Here is a 22,812-nt window from a genome sequence, read left to right on the forward strand (position 1 = left end):
ACTTCTGGGCTTAACAAGAACTGTACCTGTGTTCTTCCATTTCCTTACTATGTTCTTCACAGTGGAAACTGACAGTTTCAATCTCTGAGACAACTTTTTGTATCCTTCCCCTGAACAACTATGTTGAATAATCTTTGTTTTCAGATCATTTGAGAGTTGTTTTGAGGAGCCCATGATGCCACTCTTCATAGGAGATTCAGATAGGAGAACAACTTGCAAGTGGCCACCTTAAATACCTTTTCTCATGATTGGATACACCTTCCTATGACGTTCAAAGCTCAATGAGCATACAAATCCAATTTAGTGCTTTAGTAAGTCAGTAAAAAGTAGTTAGGAGTGTTCAAATCAAGAAATTGATAAGGGTGCCCATACTTTTGCACCGGTCAAATTTTGTTTAAATGCGGATTGCACATTTTCTGTTAGTACAATAAACCTCATTTCAATCCAGAAATATTACTCAGTCCATCAGTTATTAGATATATGAAACAGAAATAGCTGTTGCAAAAACCTAATTTGTTATAAAGAAAAAAGGTTAACATTAATAGGGGTGCCCAAACTTTTTCATATGACTGTATATACTGCTCAAAACAATAAAGGGAAGACTAAAATACCATTCTGTTGTTTAAGTGTTCCCTTTATTTATTTGAGTAGTATATATACAATGACAAGATTTTCTGCTACTATTTAAAACATAATTGATTATCTATTCCAGCTATTCTAGTTTCTTAATGTAATCTGTCATGAGAAAAACTAAGTACATCCTCGTTGGATTCTATGGTTTTACTTATCAGGATACAATTTATTTACATATTTAGCATTGTTTATATAGCGCCATCATATTCCACAGCGCTTTACATACATCATCATTACTGTCCCCATTAGGATTCACAATCTAAATTCCCTATCTTATGTCTTTGGAGTGTGAGAGGAAACTGGGGAACGCAGAACAAACCAATGCAAACATGGGAAGAAAATACTAACTTATTGCAGATGTTTTTGGTTGGATTTGAACCTAGGACCCCAGTGCTGCAAAGCAATAGCAAAACCAGTGAGTCATTGTGCTGCTGCTGCTTCTGCTTCTGCTTCTGCCGCTGCTTCTGCTTCTGCTGCTGCTTCTGCTGCTGTTTCTGCTGATGCTGCTTCTTTAGATGATCTTAATACTAGGTAAATAAACCTAACCCTTAACTTCTTTCTTTTATCATAACTCTTCCTAACTAACACTTTCCTCGTATACTGCCATCTTTTCTGCTCCTGTAAGTTTCTCTCTAAGAGGTTTGTAAATATCTTTATTGTTGTTGTAAGGGTACCGTCTCATTAAACGACATACCAGCGATTCCAACCACGATACGACCTGGTCAGGATCGCTGGTACGTCACTACAGGGTTGCTGGTGAGCTGTCAATCAGGCAGATCTCACCAGCGACCAGCCACCAGCCACAAGCCACCAGCGACTCGTGTAACGATGCTGCGCTTGGTAACCAGGGTAAATATCGGATAACTAAGCAAAGCGCTTTGCTTGGTTACCCGATATTCACCCTGGTTACCAGCGTACACCGCTTACAGGCTGCCAGCGCTGGCTCCCTGCATATGTTGCTAGGGTACACATCAGGTTACTAAGCAAAGCGCTTTGCTTAGTTACCCGATATTTATCCTGGTTACCAGTGTACGCTGCTTACACAGAGTAGGTGCTCGTTGGTCTCCCGCCGTCAAACACGCCGATGTGTGCTGCACAGCGGGAGACCATCGAGCAAGAAATGAACCAGAACAGTGTGTAATGATCAGCGATTTCACAGCAGGGGCCAGGTCGCTGCTTAGTGTAACACACAGCGAGATCACTGATGAGGTCACTGGTACGTCACAAAACCTGTGACTCAGCAGCGATCTCGCTATGTGAGAAGTACCCCTAACTTTGATCCTTCCAGCTGCAGACCGGAATCTGACAAGCAGAGCAGGGTATATCACTGGTTGGTGCTGAGAGGAGAGTGAAGTGTGATCTGGGCATGTTTGCCCAGACTGCTATCACTCACAGAGAGGCAGACCCACCACCACCAGTGACATGCCAGCTCCGTTTGTCCGAATCTGGTTTGCAGCTGGAAGCATCAAAGCTACAACATTAATTAAGGTATTTACAAACCTCAGAGATAAGAGATAAGCTTACAGGAGCAGAGTAGATAATAGAAGTATATTAGGAAAGTGTTATATAAGGAGAGTTAAGGTGGTGTCACACACAGCGACGGCACACCATTTTCTGTGATGTAGCAGCGACGTCCCAACGCTATCGCTGTGTGTGACATCCAGCAACGAGCTGGCCCCTGCTGTGAGGTCGCTGCTCGTTGCTGAATGTCATAGTTTCATAGTTTCATAGTTTTTAAGGTTGAAGGGAGACTCTAAGTCCATCTAGTTCAACCTGTAGCCTAACATGTTGATCCAGAGGAAGGCTAAAAACCCCCCAATGTGGCAAACAAGTTCCAATGGGGAAAAAAATTCCTTCCTGACTCCACATACGGCAATCAGACTAGTTCCCTGGATCAACACCCTGTCATAAAATCTAATATACATAACTGGTAATATTATATTTTTCAAGAAAGGCATCCAGGCTCTGCTTAAATGTTAGTAGTGAATCACTCATTACAACACCATGCGGCAGAGAGCTCCATAGTCTCACTGCTCGTACAGTAAAGAATACTCGTCTGTGGTTACGATTAAACCTTCTTTCCTCGAGATGTAGCGGATGCTCCCGTGTTCCTGTCGCAGGCCTAGGTGTAAAGAGATCTTTGGAAAGGTATCTGTACTGTCCCCTCATATGTTTATACATTGTGATTAGATCCCCCCTAAGCCTTTGTTTTTCCAAACTAAATAACCCCAAGTTTAATAACCTCTTTTGGTGTTGCAGTCCACCCATTCCTCTAATAATCTAGGTCACTCTTCTATCTACCTGTAAGATTATGCTATTTATAACCTTCTATACTTTTGCTATCAAGAAAAGCATCCATTCCTCTCTTAAATTCATTCAGTGAGTTGGCCATCATCACTTCCTCAGGAAGAGAGTTCCAGAGCCTCACTGCTCTTACCGTGAAGAACCCTCTTCTATGCTGATATAGGAATTTTCTTTCCTCCAATCGAAGATAATGCCCCCTTGTTCTTGTCATAGTCCTTGGTACAAACAGATCATGGAAGAGATCTCTATATGGCCCTCTGATATATTTGTACATATTTATTAGGTCTCCCCTAAGTTTTCTTTTTTCTAGAGTAAATAGACCTTATTTTGATAACCTTTCCGTGTATTGTAATGCACCCACTCCATTTATTATTTTAGTAGCCCGCCTCTGAACCCTTTCAAGTTCAGTAATGTCTTTCTTGAGCACCGGTGCCCAAAATTGCACACAATACTCCAAGTGTGGTCTGACGAGTGATTTGTACAGAGGGAGAATGATGTTTTCATCTCGTGCCCCCAGACCTCTTCTAATGCATCCCATCACCCTATTTGCTTTGGTGGCTGCTGCCTGACACTGGGCACTCCAATTTAGATTCTTTTTGACTAAGATGCCTAAGTCTTTTTCCATGTCTGATTTCCCCAGTGGTTTCCCATTTTCCCATGTCCTGCTTAATTTTTTGCTCGTTGCTCTCCCGCTGTAAAGTACACATCGCTGTGTGTGACAGCGAGAGAGCGACGAACTGAAGCGAGCAGGGAGCAGGGAGCCAGCTTCTGGCAGCTTGTGGTAAGCTGTAACCAAGGTAAACATCGGGTAACCAAGGGAAGCCCTTTCCTTGGTTACCCGATATTTACCTTCGTTACCAGCGTCCGCCGCTCTCACGCTGCCTGTGCTGCCGGCTCCCTGCTCCCTGCACGACAGAGTACACATTGGGTAAATAAGCAAGGGTTTGCTAATTATTAACCCGATGTGTACTCTGGCATGCAGGGAGCCAGCGCTAAGCGGTGTGCGCTGGTAACCAATGTAAATATCGGGTAACCAAGTCCTTGGTTATCCGATATTTACCTTAGTTACCAAGCGCAGCACCGCTTCCACCCGTCGCTGCTGGCTGCGGGCTGGTCACTGGTTGCTGGTGAGATCTGCCTGTTTGACAGCTCACCAGCGACCATGGAACGACGCAGCAGCGATCCTGATAAGGTCAGGTCGCCCGTCGTGATCGCTGCTGCGTCGCTATGTGTGAACCCAGCATTAGGTTAAAAGAATGAAGGTCACATTAATAGTAGAAAGCCTCTTTTAATGAACAAATTACACAGTGTCATTATATATTTAACAAAAAGTAGAATATCCAGAAATAGCATCTCAAAAGTTAAGTACCCTTCATGAGTATATACTGTAACTTGTGGAGCCACCAGTAGCAACAATAACTTAAAGTAATCATTTTCTGCATGACTTGAGCAGTCTCTCCCCTTATTCTTGTGGAATTTTGGCTTACTTTTGCTTACTTTTGCGCAATCAAAGTTGTTTAAGCCCATTGAGGTTTGTGGAGATTCGTTTATGCACAGTTATCATAATTTCCTGCTGTTGCATGTCAGTTGACAGGAGGTCATGACTTTGACAGGGTCACTGTACACCTTAATTCTATTTTTTATTTTTTTTTAGCCATTCTGATGTAGATTTGCCACTGTGCTGCTAGGATCAGTGTCCTGTCAGAAGATCCAGTTTTGCCCAAGCTTTAGCATTTGGACACATGGCCTTACACTTGACTCTATTATTATTCATGGTCATTTAAATGAGTTTTCAGGTTCTGTGGCTGCAAAACAAACCCAAACAATCTCCTGTCTACTACCAGACTTGGCAGTTGGTATGAGGTGTTTGTGCTGACAAGTTGGTTTTGCTTTTTTCTAAATATGGCAAGAAATTATGACCAAACATTTCCAGTTTGGTTTTGTCTTTCCCAGGGGCGGACACTGACAGCTTGTTGCCCCTGTGCAAGAAATTATACCTGGGTCCCCCTCCTTTTATGGTGAGATAGCTACAGATACATATATTACACTAGAAGGTGGCCCGATTCTACGCATCGGGTATTCTAGAATTTACGTATTGTGTAGTTCATGTATGATTTTTGTTATATATATATATATATATATATATATATATAGATGTTGTTGTGTGTAGTTACCAAGTGTTTGTGTAGGGCGCTGTACATGTTCTGGGTGTTGTCTGGGTGTGATGGGGGGTGAGAGCGGTGTTGTTTGTGTGTTGCGTTGTTTGTGGAGCGCTGTGTGTCTGTAGCGTTGTGTGTGTGTTGCGCGGTTTGTGTGTGTGGTGTGTTTTGGGGGGAGGTATGTTTTGTGCAATGTGGGTGTTGTGCGGTATGTGCGTATATTTGTGTGTGCAGCGTTGTCTGTGTGTGGGTGTCTGTGTAGGGCAATTGTTTGTGGTTCCCAGTGTGTGTGTGTGGTGTGTTGTGTGTGTGTGTGTGTGTTGGGGGGAGGTGTGCACTTCCCATCGTGCTCCATCCCCCATGCAGTGCACTCCCCATCGTGCTCCATCCCCCATGCAGCGCACTCCCCATCGTGCTCCATCCCCTATGCTGCGCACCCCCCATCGTGCTCCATCTCCCATCCTGCGCACTCCCAAACGTGCTCCATCCGCCATGCAGCGCACTCCCCATCGTGCTCCATCCCCCATGCTGCGCACTCCCAAACGTGCTCCATCCGCCATGCTGCGCACTCCCCATAATGCTCCATCCCCCATACTGCACACTCCCAAACGTGCTCCATCCGCCATGCTGCGCACTCCCAAACGTGCTCCATCCGCCATGCTGCGCACTCTCAAACGTGCTCCATCCGCCATACTCCGCACTCCCCATCGTGCTCCATCCCCCATGCAGCGCACTCCCCATCGTGCTCCATCCCCTATGCTGCGCACCCCCATCGTGCTCCATCTCCCATGCTGCGCACTCCCAAACGTGCTCCATCCGCCATGCTGCGCACTCCTAAACGTGGTCCATCCGCCATGCTGCGCACTCCCAAACGTGCTCCATCCGCCATACTCCGCACTCCCCATCATGCTGCATCCCCCATGCTGCGCACTCCCAAACGTGCTCCATCCGCCATGCTGCGCACTCCCAAACGTGCTCCATCCCCTATGCTGCACACCCCCCATCGTGCTCCATCTCCCTTCCTGCGCACTCCCAAACGTGCTCCATCCGCCATGCTGCGCACTCCCAAACGTGCTCCATCCGCCATGCTGCGCACTCCCAAACGTGCTCCATCCGCCATGCTGCGCACTCCCAAACGTGCTCCATCCGCCATGCTGCGCACTCCCAAACGTGCTCCATCCGCCATGCTGCGCACTCCCAAACGTGCTCCATCCGCCATGCTGCGCACTCCCAAACGTGCTCCATCCGCCATGCTGCGCACTCCCAAACGTGCTCCATCCGCCATGCTGCCCACTCCCAAACGTGCTCCATCCGCCATACTGCGCACTCCCAAACGTGCTCCATCCGCCATGCTGCGCACTCCCAAACGTGCTCCATCCGCCATGCTGCGCCAGCATCAGCCTCTCTACCCGCAGCATCAGCCTCTCTGCCCGCAGCATCAGCCTCTCTCCTCCCAGCATCAGCCTCTCTGCCCGCAGCATCAGCCTCTCTGTCCCCAGCATCAGCCTCTCTCATCCCAGCATCAGCCTCTCTGTCCCCAGCATCAGCCTCTCTCCCCGCAGCATCAGCCTCTCTGTCCCCAGCATCAGCCTCTCTGTCCCCAGCATCAGCCTCTCTGTCCCCAGCATCAGCCTCTCTGTCCCCAGCATCAGCCTCTCTCATCCCAGCATCAGCCTCTCTGTCCCCAGCATCAGCCTCTCTCATCCCAGCATCAGCCTCTCTGTCCCCAGCATCAGCCTCTCTCATCCCAGCATCAGCCTCTCTGTCCCCAGCATCAGCCTCTCTGTCCCCAGCATCAGCCTCTCCATCCCAGCCTTCCCCAGGATCAGCCTCTCTCATCCCAGCATCAGCCTCTCTGTCCCCAGCATCAGCCTCTCTGTCCCCAGCATCAGCCTCTCTGTCCCCAGCATCAGCCTCTCTCCTCCCAGCATCAGCCTCTCTTTCCCCAGCATCAGCCTCTCTGTCCCCAGCATCAGCCTCTCTGTCCCCAGCATCAGCCTCTCTGTCCCCAGCATCAGCCTCTCTCATCCCAGCATCAGCCTCTCTCATCCCAGCATCAGCCTCTCTGTCCCCAGCATCAGCCTCCCCATCCCAGCCTTCCCCAGGATCAGCCTCTCTCCTCCCAGCCTCCTCCAGCACGCCATGCTCCTCTGCCGACACTCACAGATCCGATCGCATACACTCACACACACTCACACACACCCGATCGCATACACTCACACACACCCGATCGCATACACTCACGCACACACACATTGATGATATTGCACATACGCGCTCATACTCACAACATCCGCAGATACCACATGCTTCTGGCCATGTGATCCTCCGGCAGGTCCTGGAAGGTCACAACAGCACAGTATCGAGGCCGAGAAGCAAGCTATATCGCCGGATGCTGTGAGTGTGTGGATGCGATGTGTGTGAGGTGTGTGTGAGGTGTTTGTGAGAGTGAGTGTGATCTGATGTGTGTGTATGTGTGTGTGTGTGCTGTTATGTGTGTGCGTGTGGATCTTCCGCCGCTGCAGGACCTTGATGTGCTGGTAACTATGCTAGCATGGTTACCAGCTGGTAACTATGCTAGCATGGTTACCAACGTATCCCGTACCCCGCTCGCATGGGAGCCCACACCAGCATACGGCGGCAAGGCCAGCAATGCGAGGGTCAGTGTCGGCTGGGTTGGCGGCGTACGCTGATGTGGGCTCCCGTTGGGGGGGAGGGGGGGGAGTACAGTACTCACCTGGGAGTCGTGGCTCCCGTGTCAGTTCGGGGAATGCGCGGGGGGGGCGGGGCCAGAGCTAGCGTGCATTGCGTGAGGGGGGTGGGGCGTGGCGTGGCCGAGTTGCCAATGCCTGCAGGGTGCCGGGGCGAGAGGCCAATCTGTGGGGGGCGGAGCCTGGGCGAGCGGCTGGCCAATCCGTGTGGGGGCGCAGCCTGGGCGAGCGGCCAATCCGTGTGGGGGGGCGGGGCCATGGCGAGCCCAGCGGCCAATCAGCTTTGTGTCACCGTAAGGACACAATGTCACCGTAAGGACACAATTTTGGAGCATGACAGACAGACAGACAGACAGACAGACAGAATAAGGCAATTATATATATAGATAGTGCTCTATCGTTATGTACAACACTTCCCTTACTTATCAGATAATCTTGTTATTTTTGTTATTTTTAGCACTCTGTCTTTATTTCTTAACATTCTCCTTTGTTAGATATAAAATGATGACTGCTGATGGAACATGGTAAAGCTTTTTCAGTAACTTTTTCACTAATGGAGAAGCTGATGGACTGGTCTTTTGGTTATTTTATATCTAACAAGAGTGGATTATATAATAAAGAAAGGGTGCTGTGAATAACAAAATAACAAGGATACGCTATGTAGAAAATGTTCCTATACATAACAAGAGAGGATGCTATATAATAAGAGACAGCAGCATACATAACTAGAGAGGATACTAATAAGGGACAGTGTCATACAAGAGGAAACTGTGTACACAAGGATGGCAATTTAGATAGTGAGTGCACTAAATACTAATGGACAGTGCTATACATAATAAGGTTATATTCTTATATCCATGTGAAGTGTCAGTGTGATGCCTGATTTTTTTCTCTGACAGCGCACAGACCCATTGAGTATGTCTTATTCCTCATAAGGAAATCAAAATAGCACATGCTCTGGGTCTTGCAGATCTCATTCTTGGCTCTGTAATTTTCCCACACATGTGAATGGATCTATGAAACTCTATGAGTCCTTGTGTCCTTGATAAAAAAAAGTCAGGGAGCACATGGACATATCACGCAAATGTGAGAATGTGGCCTAAAGAATTTAACAAATAACAGCATTACTGCAAGTTATACACTTGTCACAAGGGCTCCTATGCTTTCCCTCATGCTAGGGGACCCTAGGCTATCCCTAACCTCAGGGTTACTCCTGATGATGGAGATGCCTGAGTCTCATGCTTGGCTATGCTCCTGAACAGAACTAATCTAATTTTTCCCTCCCACCATCGAAGGAAGGGGCAGGAGTGAGATGGAAACACAGATAAACACAGACAAGGGGAACCAAAACTCAAATACTCTGCACATTCACAGGAATACACACTCAGGAGAAAAACAAGAGCAGGAAGGTAGCAACAAAAGGCAACAAGGATTAACGTCACAACCACACTCAACAAGTATTACACTCACCAGATAGTCTGGATCACAACACCTCATCAGGCCAGCTAATATAAACTATAGCTGGCATAGAAGGAAGGATCAAGCCAACAAATATAGAAGGGGAGCAGATATAGTTGGCTCCCCCACAACATGTGGGACAGCGTCTGACTGCAACCAATCACAAACCCTGTCTGCTGGTCTATATCGTGGTATAAAATAAATAAATTGGTGTAGGGTCCCCCCATGTTATGATACCCATCACAGATAAATCATACGTATGCAGGGTACAGCCCCCAGCTCTGCGTTTTTTTTGCCTATCAAAAGAAGTGGAACTGGATGCAGCTTTTATTTTTTTATTATTGAAATAAATAATTTTAAAAAATGGCGTGCGGTCCTCCCAAATTTTTATACTCTGGGGACTGGTATTATCAGGCTGGGCCCCACCATCCTAAAAATAGCAGCCTGCAGCCGCCCAGGATAGCTGCATCCATTGGATGTTCCAATCCCGGAACTTTACCCGGCTCATCCCGATAGCCCTGGTGTGGTTGCAATCAGGGTAATAATGGATTAATAACAGCCCACTGCTGCCCTAGATTAGTAATGGGAGGCGTCTATGAGACACCCCCAATTAATAATCTGTAAGAAAAAAGAAATAAATACAAACACCCCAAAAATCTCTTATTTGAAATAAAATACAAAAAAACACCATCTTTCATGAATTAATTAACCCCAAAGCACCCAGGTTCGACGTAATCCACACGATGTCCCATGAGAATTCAAGCTCTGCTACATCTGAAGGCACAGCGCGTGGCCATAGAATGTGGCTACCTGCTGTGCGCTTCAGTCAGAGAATGAGCTGCATGATGAGCGGTGATGTCACTCAGGTTATTTGCAGTAACAGTTGGAGGTTGACACGATCCTCCACCTGTGATTACAGGTAAGCTGGCCTAAGTTGACCTTACCTCAGACCTGTATCTCTTGGGTTTTTTTTGCCAAGAGATGCAGATTTGGTGCTGACATTTTTACACCATATTCCTGCATCCAATCTACACCTCCTGGCAAGAAAAAAAATTGCATTATTACCGCATCATACCTTATGCGGTTTTGGTGTGTTTTCTTTTACCAGGATGTATAGATTTGGTGCATGAATATGGCATAAAAATTCCATCACCAAATTAGCATTTCTTGGCCCCAAAATGCAAAAAAATTGTTTTGAGCAGGTTTTGTGCAGTTTTCTGCCAGGAAATATAAATTTAGTGCTGAAATGTCTGCACCAGATTGCATCCAATCTATACTTCCTGGCAAAAAACCCCATCAAAACCACATGCGGTATGATGTGGTAGTGATGCATTTTTTTTTGCCAGTAGGTATAGATTGGGTGCAGGAATATGCTGTTGAAATTTCAGCACCAAATCTGCACCTCCTTGCAAAAAACCTGTGGTTCTCTGCCAGGAGATGCAGGTCTGTGAATTCAGGTCAGGTTACCTGTGATCACAGGTGGCGGGCCATGGGAACCTCCAGCTGTGACTGTAAATAACCTGATTGATGTCCACTCACTGCAGCTCAGTCTCTGCCTTAAGTTACAGCGGGCGATCATGTTCTATGGCTGCTCTTTGTCACTTCAGATGTAGCAGCGTTGGAATCATCGTGGACCCTTGTGTGGATTATGTCGGACCTGGGTGTTTTTGAGGTCAATAATTTAGTGAAAGTGGGAGATTTTTTTTTTAATTTTATTTCAAGTAAAGGATTTTTTTGGTGTTTGTGTTTATTTCTTTCCACTTACAGATTAGTAATGGGGGGATACTCATAGGAACTTCCCATTACTAATCTAGAGGTTAGTGGCAGCTGTGGGCTGTGATTAACCCCCCCCCGCACCATGGCAATCGGGAGGAGCCGGGTAAAGTTTTGGGATTGCCACATCTAATGGTTGCAGCAATCTTGGGCGGCTGCAAGCTACTATTTTTAGGTTGGGGGGGGCCTAATAAGCAAGGGTCTCCCCAGTCTGAGAATTTAGCTCCCTGCTGTCAGGCTTTATCATGGCTGGGTATCAAAATTCAGGGGGACTGCACACCATTTTTTTAAATTATTTATTTAAATATTAAAAAAAAAAAAAAAAGTTGCATGTGGTTCCCTTTATTTTGATACACAGCCAAGGTGGGGGCTCCAGCCTGTAGTCGTATATTTTATCTGTGCTGGGCATCATAAAACGGGGGAACCCTGTGCCAATTTATCTATAAAACAACTAAAAAGTGAGTCGGATTATGAGTTTGTGTACATGCAACTTGTAAACTCATGTTCACACTGGCCATAAGACAAAGAAAACCCAGGATAAAAATAATATGGACGTATACCCTGCTGTAACTAAATAAAAGCATAATGCATACAAATAAACATAGGGTACTTAGTAAACACTGTTTTGATAAAAAAAGCGTAAAGCCATCCCACCGCGACAAGGTGTACTCAATTAGGACAGTACCTACACTCTATAATATTAAAACCTTACCATGGGTCAAAAGAGGCCTCAGTCTAATTAAGGGCAGAGAGTGGCTGGGTCCCAACTGGACACACAGCCATGGGAAGCACTAGATGAAATCCCCAGCTCAATGAAAAGGTGGTCACATCCTATTTGTACTGAGTACAAGAGACTACAAAAAACAAAAAAGTGAGCCGAACTATGATTTGGTGTACATGCAACTTGTATGCTCATGTTCACACTGGCCATAAGACAAAGAAAACCCAAGATAAAAATAATATGGATATATAACCTGCTGTAACTAAATAAAAGCATAATGCATATGACCGCCCCAGCGCCAGCAGCTGGGCTGCTGCTCGGATCCGGATCCACGGTGGCTCGAGGGATCTCCAGACCCATGAGGGGCCGCGCAGGCACCTGAAATAAAAGGGGGATATTTACAAGGGGTATTGTTGTTAGAGTTTGTGACTCCACCCATGGTGTGTGGTAAGTTGTAATACCACCGCTGCTGTGGAGAGCGCCCAATGGCGATGGTATGGCAGCTAGGTGTCTAACCCCTCTGTGGGTAGGGGGAGAGTGCCCCGGGGCTTGATGATGGTGATAGGGGAGCTCCATTGTGGAGGAAAGGGTCACTGCGTACTCACTCAGTCCAATAATGCTGACACCGACAACTTGTAAAACGGAATTCTTAGCACCTCTATAGCCGGAAGGGAGCACGCTGGGATCCCATACCCGATGGTGTTGCTTCTTAGCCTGTGACCTTTTCCTTGGCACTGTCTTTATTGGTTGGTCCCTGTAGTGTGAAACTAGTCGGGTCCCGCTCACCCATATGGCTAACGGAGTGAGCTCGCTCCCAGGGTTCACGCTTGGGATTTTCTCGACTATGTATTGGGAAAGTTCTGTCCCCCTCGTTGCGCTGGTACCCTGATTTTGGAGCGGGTGGAGGATGAATCATGAAGTCTTCTCCCTCGTCGGGTAAATTACCAAGACGCTTGAAGCTACTTCCCGGCCTAGGGTCCACGTACCCCGCCATGCCCTGGTCCCTGCCCGGAGATAGCTCAAGGCCGCCGGCTGCCCTGCTCGGCAGTTCCGTGCCCCCTGACTTGATCCCTGCGACCGGGGTTCCAGTTCCTACCAGGCCCAGACCAATATCTGCCACCTATTAACTGGGGAGCCCAGCTCCTAACCTCCTCCAACTACTTGTGACCTCTCCTCACGAGAGTCACCACTCGACTGATTACTCCTGACACTCCTGACCCTCCCTAACCAACCCCCCAAGTGGGCGCCCCTATTCCCTTCAGGTTACCCATTGGTGTGTCTGGTGGGTGTGGTGCAGAGTGTTTCTAGGATTTTTGACTGGCTCGTTCTTAACAACACCAAAGGCCAGGGACCCGTAACCAAGGAGGAGATGGACACCATGCAGAAGGGCAGATTGCACAATGTCCTGTGATGACCTGATAGGTCAGGGCGTCACACATACAAATAAATATAGGGTACTTAGTAAACACTGTTTTGATCAAAAAAGCGTAAAGCCATCCCATCGCGACAAGGTGTACGCAATTGGGACAGTACCTACACTCTATAATATTAAAACCTTACCATTTGTCAAAACAGGCCTTAGTCTAATTAAGGGCAGAGAGTGGCTGGGTCTCAACTGGACACACAGCCATGGGAAGCACTAGATGAAATGCCCAGCTCAATGAAAAGGTGGTCACACCCTATTTGTACTGAGTACAAGAGACTACAAAAAAAACAAAAAAGGGAGCCGGAGTATGAGTTGGTGTAAAAGCAACTTGTATGCTCATGTTCACACTGGCCATAAGATAAAGATTACCCAAGTAAAAATAATATGGATATATACCCTGCTGTAACTAAATAAAAGCATAGTGCATATAAATAAACATAGGGTGCATAGCATAGTAAACACTGTTTTGATCAAAAATGTATAAAGCCTGTTTTGACTCATGATCAGGTTTTAATATTAGAGAGTGTAGGTGCTGTCCCAATTGGGTACACCTTGTTGCGGTGGGATGGCTTTACGCTTTTTTGATCAAAACAGTATTTACTAAGTACCCTATGTTTATTTATATGCATTATGCTTTTATTTAGTTACAGCAGGGTATATGTTCATATTATTTTTATCTTGGGCCAATTTATCTTTTTATTTTTATATCACGACAGTGACTCACAGATAGGGTCTGTGATTGGTTGCAGTCAGACGCTGTCACACAGCATGGGGGCGTGTTTGACTGCAACCAATCACAGATGCTAGTGTGGCGCCCATGACCTGGTCAGGCACCACTGAGTACTGCACCCATGCTGGGGGTAGTACAACACAGGTAATCCAGAAGGCTGACCGAGGTGTGGTTACACAGGCGCATAGTAATCAGGTCTCCCACATTGACCTTTGAAGGGACCCCTGGGGAATCCAGGAGAGGGCGCGGCCTCCATTTCCACTCAAGGGGTGTGGTAGAGAGCCTGGTTGCTAATTTGCGGAGGCAGACACAGAGGGGAGGGAGTAGTGAGCCAGTTTGAAGTGAAGCTCAGGGAGAGCAGTCACAAGGAGGAGACCTGGAGGCTGTCACTAGTCAGACACCGCAGGTGCAGTGGTTACTGACGGAGGAGAACGGTCACCTGGTAGTGCCGCCCGAAATCCAACCAAGGCTGGAGTGCAAAGGGGCGGCTGAGTACGGGGACTGCAAGGAGAGGACCAGGCCACACGAGGTTATAGGTCGCCAGCGCAGGGTCCCATTCAGTTGGCCTGCCAAACCTGCAGGTGGGGGTACTTCATACCCTCTACCATAACACCACAGAGTCCGGAGCCACGTAGCAACGAGAGGGCCCATATTTCACAAGAGGCAAGCAGCTGGAGTGACCTGGTCCAGGCTACAAGCAGATGGGCCGAAAAAGGGGAGAACAGGCAGAAGCAACTTCCCTGGATGACCCCGTAGGACTACAAGTTTGGATCACCACAAAAACACAAGGGCTAGGAAGGCAAGTTAGCAGCCATCCTCACAAGTCAGCCTGAAGGAGCCTGGTTCCCTACTTTGTGCATCACAGCTATGCCCGGGTTACTCACCCTAGAACCTGACGTGAGTAAAAACCCTGAAAGACTTTCTGGTTGTGCGTGTGAGTCATTCTGCGACCTGTGGTTCCACACACCTACACCGGGCCCTGGGGCCAGCCTCACTCTTGGGAGGCCACTACATCTAACTGCAAGCAACATCAGCCCCAGGCATCCCCTAATCTGCAGTGGCGGTCACCCTGACCGCAATACCGAGAGTGGCGTCATGAATTCCCATTGAAGGTTACCTACCTGTGACCAGACTGTCCCTCCACGTGGAGTCCCTGAAGACCCTGAAGGTAATGCACTCCTAGGCTCCACACTAGGACTGCCACTGGGTGGGTGAAGCACTCAATATGGTTGAGGCAAGAAGAGTGAGCGACTCGGAAGCAGTTACAGCTACACTGGAGACTCGGTAGGTATAGTGCACTTGCTTCATTTTTATTTTATTTTTTTATTTCCAGAGTTGCCGATCATTAGGCGGAGTACCCTGAGAACTCTGGGCCCGGGTTCGCACCCGGATACTTTTGAAACCGCACGGATCCTGACATTTACAGTCACAACTCCCAATAGATCAAGATTTACAGCAGATTTTTTTTTTGCAAATCTTGAATGTGTGCACACAGCCTTAGGCGGGCTTTGCACGTTGCGACATCGCAAGCCAATGCTGCGATGTCGCACAAGAAAGTCCCCACCCCCGTCGCAGGTACGATATCTTGTGATAGCTGGCGTAGCGAAAATTATCGCTACCCCAGCTTCACATGCACTCACCTGCCCTGCGACTGTCGCTCTGGCCGGCGACCCGCCTCCTTCCTAAGGGGGCGGGTCGTGTGGCATCATAGCGACGTCACACGGCAGGCGGCCAATAGCGGCGGAGGGGCGGAGATGAGCAGGATGTAAACATCCCGCCCACCTCCTTCCTTCTCATAGCAGCCGGCGGCAGGTAAGGAGATGTTCCTCGCTCCTGCGGCTTTACACACAGCGATGTGTGCGGCCGCAGGAACGAGGAACAACATCGTACCTGTCGCGGCACCGGCATTATGGAAATGTCGGAGAAAACACCGATGATACGATAACGACGCTTTTGCGCTCGTTCATCGTATCATCTAGAATTTAAATGCTACGATGTCGAAAGTGACGCCGGATGTGCGTCACTTTCGATTTAACCCCACCGACATCGCACGTGTAATGTTGCAACGTGCAAAGCCGCCCTTAGTCTTTATCCTGTGTCCTTCTCACATAATTCATCATAAGTCCCTAATAGCCTAAAAATGAATTGGGGGGTGAGAAGAGACACAATCGGCTTGAAATAATGGTCGGGTAGAGGACAATATCAGGCCCATATAATCAATTCTGGGGTGAGGAGGATGCCATCAGGGCCAAAAAAATGAATTGTGGCATGAGGAGGTTGCTCTATGGGCATGTAATGAATTGGGGAGGAAGTTATAAGCGCAGCCACCACACATCACCCCCTTCCCCACGTAGTTCCCCAGAATTCATTCCCCCACATGTAACAGCATGCCTCCCCACATACATAACATCCCTCCTTTTCCCATGTAGCCCCACCCTAGCACACAGGCCCATGCAAGTAACCCTAATTTTTCCTCATGCAGTCCCCCAGCTCGCCACCCCATGTGAGTAACATCAATCCTTTCCCAATACAGCCCCCCAGCAAGCATCCCTACCATCTTAACATCACCCCCTTCTTCAGCATGCAGCCTGCTCAGCAAGTAGCCCCACACATGTAACATCACCCCATTCCTCACACAGCCCCCTAGCATGCAGGCATATGCGAGTATCATAATCTACTCCTTGCCTTCACGAATACCATCACTCTCTTTCCTGCAAAGCTCCCCAACAAACAACCCCCCATTGTTGTTGTAGGGCGGTTCATTAGGGGCAGGTAGGGCGGTTCATTAGGGGCAGTAGCAGGGCAACTGAAGTATTAGATTGATCTGGTCCGGCAGCCCTATACATCTACCTTGCCTTTCCCTAATCTGTCCTTATTGTGTGTTACTTTTAAGGGGAGTGTTTTTTTGTTTTTGTTTATTTGTCCGATGACAGTTTTAAAACAAAATAAGAAGAAAAGTACTGCACAATGGGGAGTAGAGTCCAATAATGTTTATTAAAGACAATTTTATTGTAGCAAAAATATCCATAAAATCATTTAAAATGCAAAAAACACACTAATTAACACGGTATGAGTCTCCCCAACAGCTCATAGTAATATAGTGGTATACCATAACATTATATAATAAACAACCAGAACCGAGATAACCCCTCAATATACATCACAATGATAATGATATTGCATATACAAAAATGCTTGACCAATGAAAATATACACATTAAATCACAAGCAAGGACATGTGAAATTACACATAGTATGACAATCTATAATATCATATAGGATGACAGACCCAAAATAGCAGCAGGGAAGCACTAATGTGGCTTGGCACAGTCTGGTGCTGTGTTTGGGCCCGGTCCATCTTCTGAATCTAATATGAATTTACCTTATTGACTTCATATCTAACAATAGCACACAAGACTGGCATCAGACTGTGGTGGAATATTCGTTGTTTGGAGGAATACTTACGTGTTGGTATTGTGCCTAGAGGTCTTCGGGTTACAATTTTCCCAGCCTGGGAACCATCCTTGGTGTTCCAGGAGACCTGGGAACAGGGTCTCATACGTTGCTCCAACATATTAATTAATATGTTGTTGGAGCACGACAGGACCCTACTTGCTACAACTAAGACAAACATTAAAGACCTTGAGGGTAAACTACTTACACTTGAGGATCAAACACGTGTCCTGAACTTTCAACAAAAATTGAAGGAGTCTAAGGACACATATGAGAAGACTATTGTTGATAAAAAACAGAAGAAATTCTATCGTGATCAAAATGGCTTTGATAGTAAGACAGCTTTCAAATGGAAGCATAGAGGAAATCCCCGACAACCTGGGCGTCCTAAAAATTATAATAAACAACGTACTGGTCAAACAGCAGGGAGAAGAGACAGTTCAAGTGATTTTTTGTCTTCAACGGGCAGCGACCTGGACACCGGCCCAGAAGAGGCCGTCGCCGTAGGCGACCGCACATCAATGTTTACCAGATCCAAAGCCTGACCACCCCAGCGAATGAACATTGGGAGGTCCAGGAAATAGGACCTCACTTGAATATGGTTCCCCTCCCACATGTGGACGCACAGGCTGTTAAGGATAAACTCCAAATCATCAATTTATCACAGTATGTACTCACAACACATGAAATATCTGTTTTGGAAAGGGGATTGACCTTTTCTCCCACCCATGCTTTAGACAAATTTACCCTGATAAAAGACCTCTATCTTTTTTGCAGAAAGTTGATTTTTCAAGTCATCTATAATAAGCCATCTTCAGGGGATCACTTTATGTCAGACGAACAGAGGGTCTTTAGGGATCTTTTAGATCTTCTCCAAGAAAATGAAAATGAGGTGAGTAGGCCCAGATTTCCTTATAGGAATAAGTCTGAAACCAACCCTCCATTTTCCTTGGTACCAGCTGTTCGAATATTTTTCGAACTTGTCAAAGCTGATATCCAAAAATTGAAACCTCACTTACCAAGAGCGCCTAATCTCAATCAGGCTGAAAAATCGGCCATTCATAATTTGAGAAACAACAAGAATTTCTTGGTGAAAGAGGCCGACAAAGGGGGCAATGTCGTTATTTGGCCCATTGAAATGTATCTGGAAGAGGCCAATAGACAATTAAGTGTTAATACTTTTTATTCCAGACTTCCATCAGATCCGACTGCCCTCTTTTTGTCTAAACTTCATCGTCTATTGGATTCAGCCTGGAATCTTGGCATTATCAATGAGACCGAAAAAAAGTATTTATGGGTGGACCAGCTTGTCATCCCGACTCTCTACCTACTACCAAAGGTTCACAAATCTATCATTAAACCTCCTGGAAGACCAATCGTGGCAAGTATCGTCAGTTTGTGTGAAAAAGCCAGTGTGTATGTTGATTTCTTTTTGCAACCACTGTTTACCAGTCTCCCATCTTTTGTACAGGACTCCTCTCATTTCATCCGTATCTGTCAAGATATTAAATTGGCTCCAGGTGATCTACTGGTCACCTGTGATGTCGAGTCCTTGTACACTAATATTAGGCACATGGATGGCATGCATGCGGTCACTTATTTTTTGGATCTCCAGGTGGGATCTGACCGTATGCATGACTCCTTCCTGATTGATCTGTTAGATTTCATTCTTCAGCATAACTACTTTCTATTTGATAGAAAGTTTTACAAACAGATCTCAGGCGTGGCAATGGGTGCACGTTGTGCACCTGTTTTTGCCAATTTATTTCTTGGATGGTGGGAGGCCACAGTTGTTTATTCCTTGCCAGATTTTAAGACCCGGGTCTCCCATTGGCATCGATATATCGATGACATGTTCTTTGTATGGAGGGGCACAGAAGATGACTGTCGGGATTTTCTCACTTTCCTAAATAACAATGTGTTGAACATCTTTCTTACATATACTATATCCTCCTCTGCAGTGACCTTCTTGGATTTGGAAGTCTCCAGCAAAGGTGATTCAATATCGACCAACCTCTATCGCAAGGAAACATCCACGAACAGTCTCCTTCAATACCAGAGTTTCCATCCACCTCATACGAGACAAGGTATACCAGTGGGTCAATTTTTGCGTATTAGACGGAATTGTACAGGGGATCACAATTTTAAAGAACAGGCAAAAAATCTTATGCATAGATTCCTTCAGCGGGGTTATCCCAAGAAAACCATTTCAAAGGCTTTCCAACGAGCCAAACCTGAATCCCAATCGTCACTCGTTATTCCAAAATCACGAAAAAACGATAGTCGTATAAGATTTATCACTACTTATAACGACCAATGGAATACGATTAAGAACATCTTGCAAAATCATTGGGGCATTCTAGTAGCTGACACACAGACATCCCAGGTGGTCAGTTCAAATCCACTTCTTACAGCTAGAAGAGCACCTAACTTGAAGGACGTATTGGTTCAGAGCCACTTCTCAGGATGTAGGCAAAAATTGAATCGTGGTATTCAATTAAGAGGATCTTACCCCTCCGGAAACTGCAATGTTTGTAGATATATGCATGCAACTTCAAATGTCGTTTGTCATCCCCAGGACTCCTCTAGACACAAGTTACAATCATACATCAATTGTAAAACAAAGAACATCATCTATGCTGTGATCTGCTCATGCAGCAAAATTTATGTTGGCCAGACATCCCAGGAGTTGAGGAAGAGGGCACAAAAACATCTCTCTACCATCAATTTGGCAGCAGTCGATACAGAAAAGGGTGTTCCTATTACTCCGGTTGCGGCTCAATTTTTGACTTTCCATCGAGGATCCTGCTCGGGGATACGCATTCTTGGTTTACAGAAATTCATAGGTCACGGAAGGGGTGGTTCGTGCCACAAATGGCTATTACAGAATGAAGCCAGGTGGATTTGTAACCTCAATTCAATAGCACCAAGGGGCTTGAATGAGGATTTACTATTCACCGGTTTCCTTGGCTAAACATCTAATTTTTTTTTTTTCCCCTCAGGATATTGATATACTTATGGAAATCTGCTGAGTATGGATCTTCTCCCTGAAGCTCCATCTTCCTTCAATTTTCAATATGGATGAATCTATGGTCAATATGTCATCTATCGTTACCACAGACATCCTTTGGACTAGGCGGTGTATGGACTCATTTGATCCATGATAAAATTGTTCTCCTCCCCAAATCTTGGGATTTGGATGTTATCGTGTCATGGTGGTGTTTTTTTATTAAAAATAATTTTTGAGCATAATATTGGTTATATTGTACATATGGTGGGTTGTTTCCCTGCATTCCTTGTTTACAACTCTCCTATTTTTTTTTTGCCTTGCCCTCTCTCTATGCATACATGAACCATGTGTGACACCCTGGGCAAGCCAGGGGTCACGGGTCACAACACCACCACACCCTACACCCCAGTTAGGAACACCAAGGCTAACCAAAAATCCTTGTTGCCTTCCTCCAGGGGCTGATGTCCACACCAGGGGGTGGGCCAGGTGGTTGGCTCCGCCCACCGAGGAGTACACAGCCCTGGAGGCGGGAGAACACAGGCAGTCTAGTGAAGGAAGTGAAGTGGTAGAGGAGCTAAGGAGAAAAGCTGAAGTGGTAGAGAAGTGAGAGTAGTAAAGCCTGAAGTTGGTCCGGGTGTGTGCCCCGGACTGTGACAGCAAGGTCAGCAGACGGCGGTGATAGTCCGCAGGGGTGACTGCTTGGAGGTTGCTGGAAGGCCCGCGGACGGGTGGTGGCCCGGCGGTTTGGAGCGGTATAAGAAGAGCAGTCAGCACCAGGGCAGGGGCCTTTCGGATCCCGGCAAGACTAGGAGTCGCCGTGAATTTGCCAAATCCGTCAGTGAAGGGGACCTCTGGGTCTCCCAACAACCAAGTCCCGATTGAAGGCAACAGTCCAACCGTAACAGAGAGACACCGCCACCGCCAGGGCACCAGTTTCTCAGGGCCAGCGCCTGCGGGCAAAGTAGGGCTCCTCCGGCCCATAACCAAGTCGGGGAGCGGGTTACCGGTGGGAACCCATCGCAACCATCATCATCTTGGGTGCAGGAAAAGGGACCGTCACCGTCAACTACTAGGGAAAAGCAAGTGCAGCCGTCCGTGGGAACTGTCTTTCCAGCCGTGTGTTTTACCGAGAACTGTGTCTCTGTCTCAGGCTGAGTACCACAGTGCCGCAAGGCACAGCGCTGCCCCCGCGTCCCTGCACCCCACCAAGCCCTGCACTGGCCCCGCCATCCCTCATCACCCACCTCATCACTGGGCCCCGGGACCACCAACCCCTACCCACGGAGGGGAGAACTAACAACTTTGCTGCTCCCTGTCACCGCTCCCGGGATCCCCATACAGAGCAGCGGTGGTGTCCATACAATCACCACAACCGTGGGTGGCGTCACGGACAATAAACTATCCCAAAAACCAATCCCCTTTCACTCACGGGCGAGGAGCGCCGCTCGAGTCTCCGGGATCCGGCCCATCGCTCGAGCCACTGAGCAGCGGCAGGCCGCAGCAGCAGCGACAGCCGGACCCGAGCAGTGGGAGAGCGCAGCGTCCCCTGCTCCGCCCGCGACAACTTGGCGTCACGAACAGGATCTTACCGCTCTGCCGTTGGGTAGAGGTGCGCCTTGTGACCGCCGGAGGTATCCGGCTGAAAAATTTCAGAAGTCGCCATCTTTGGCGCGAAAAGTTCCCGCTCGAGCGTCTTCTCGAGTAGCAGAGGCGCAAAGGCCAAAACCACGCCCCAATAGAGGAGGGGCCGGAAAGAAGCTAAGGGGGACGCGATGGCGGCTGGCAGCATGTGAGGTGGCTATAAAAGCAGAGACGCCAGGACCCTGTGGCCATCTTGTTGCTAGTTCCTGGAAAGCACGACTGCCGAGATGTCCGCTCCAATCAATAACAGCGAGACCCCCGCGCCCGGCACGGCGACGTGGTTGAGGGACTGGACCATCCCGCTGAGTAATCGTCTGCAGGCCCATATGCAACTCCTCCTGGAGGAGTGGGAGACCGACATGGCAGACGTGGTGGCTGCTATGTGGAGACGCGAGGTAGAAGAGGATTTGGAGGAGCGGGTAAGCGACCCACGCCCCTGTATTCCTGAGGGATCGGCCATTGGTGCTGAGGGGCCCGGCCGGCTTCCGCTCACCCTGCCTCTCTCCCCGCTACCCGTGATAGCTGCTGCCGCCCCGCCATTAGGCCCGCTACCTGTCCACCCGGTAGCGATACCCTGCCAAGCCGCCTCGGCGGGCGAGCCGGCTGCAGACGTCCAGGACGTCCCTGAAGTGCACCAGGGGGAACCGCTAGGACCGCGGCCCCTTAACAGCATGGTGCCAGAAGTCCCGGCAGTGATTGTGCCAGACCCCGAGCCCGGGACCGTGGCCTGGATGAAAGCCCGGGTGATTCAATTCCACCAGCGTCAGCAGGATCAGATCTTCAGGATGATGGA

At 47.8% G+C, this 22,812-nt stretch overlaps 1 protein-coding gene across 1 annotated transcript in view; it reads right to left on the reverse strand.

Annotated features, from left to right (window-relative positions):
• Positions 1 to 17,489, reverse strand: part of PAX1 (paired box 1) — a 51,907-nt gene extending 34,418 nt beyond the window's left edge. The window contains exon 1 of the mRNA XM_075341449.1: positions 17,381 to 17,489. Within this exon, the coding sequence (XP_075197564.1) occupies positions 17,381 to 17,489 (109 nt within the window). The remainder of the gene's footprint in view (positions 1 to 17,380) is intronic.
• Between the last annotated feature and the right edge of the window lie 5,323 nt (positions 17,490 to 22,812).

Source organism: Anomaloglossus baeobatrachus, chromosome 3 (assembly GCF_048569485.1).
Source record: "Anomaloglossus baeobatrachus isolate aAnoBae1 chromosome 3, aAnoBae1.hap1, whole genome shotgun sequence".
NCBI classification, from domain to species: Eukaryota; Metazoa; Chordata; class Amphibia; order Anura; family Aromobatidae; genus Anomaloglossus; species Anomaloglossus baeobatrachus.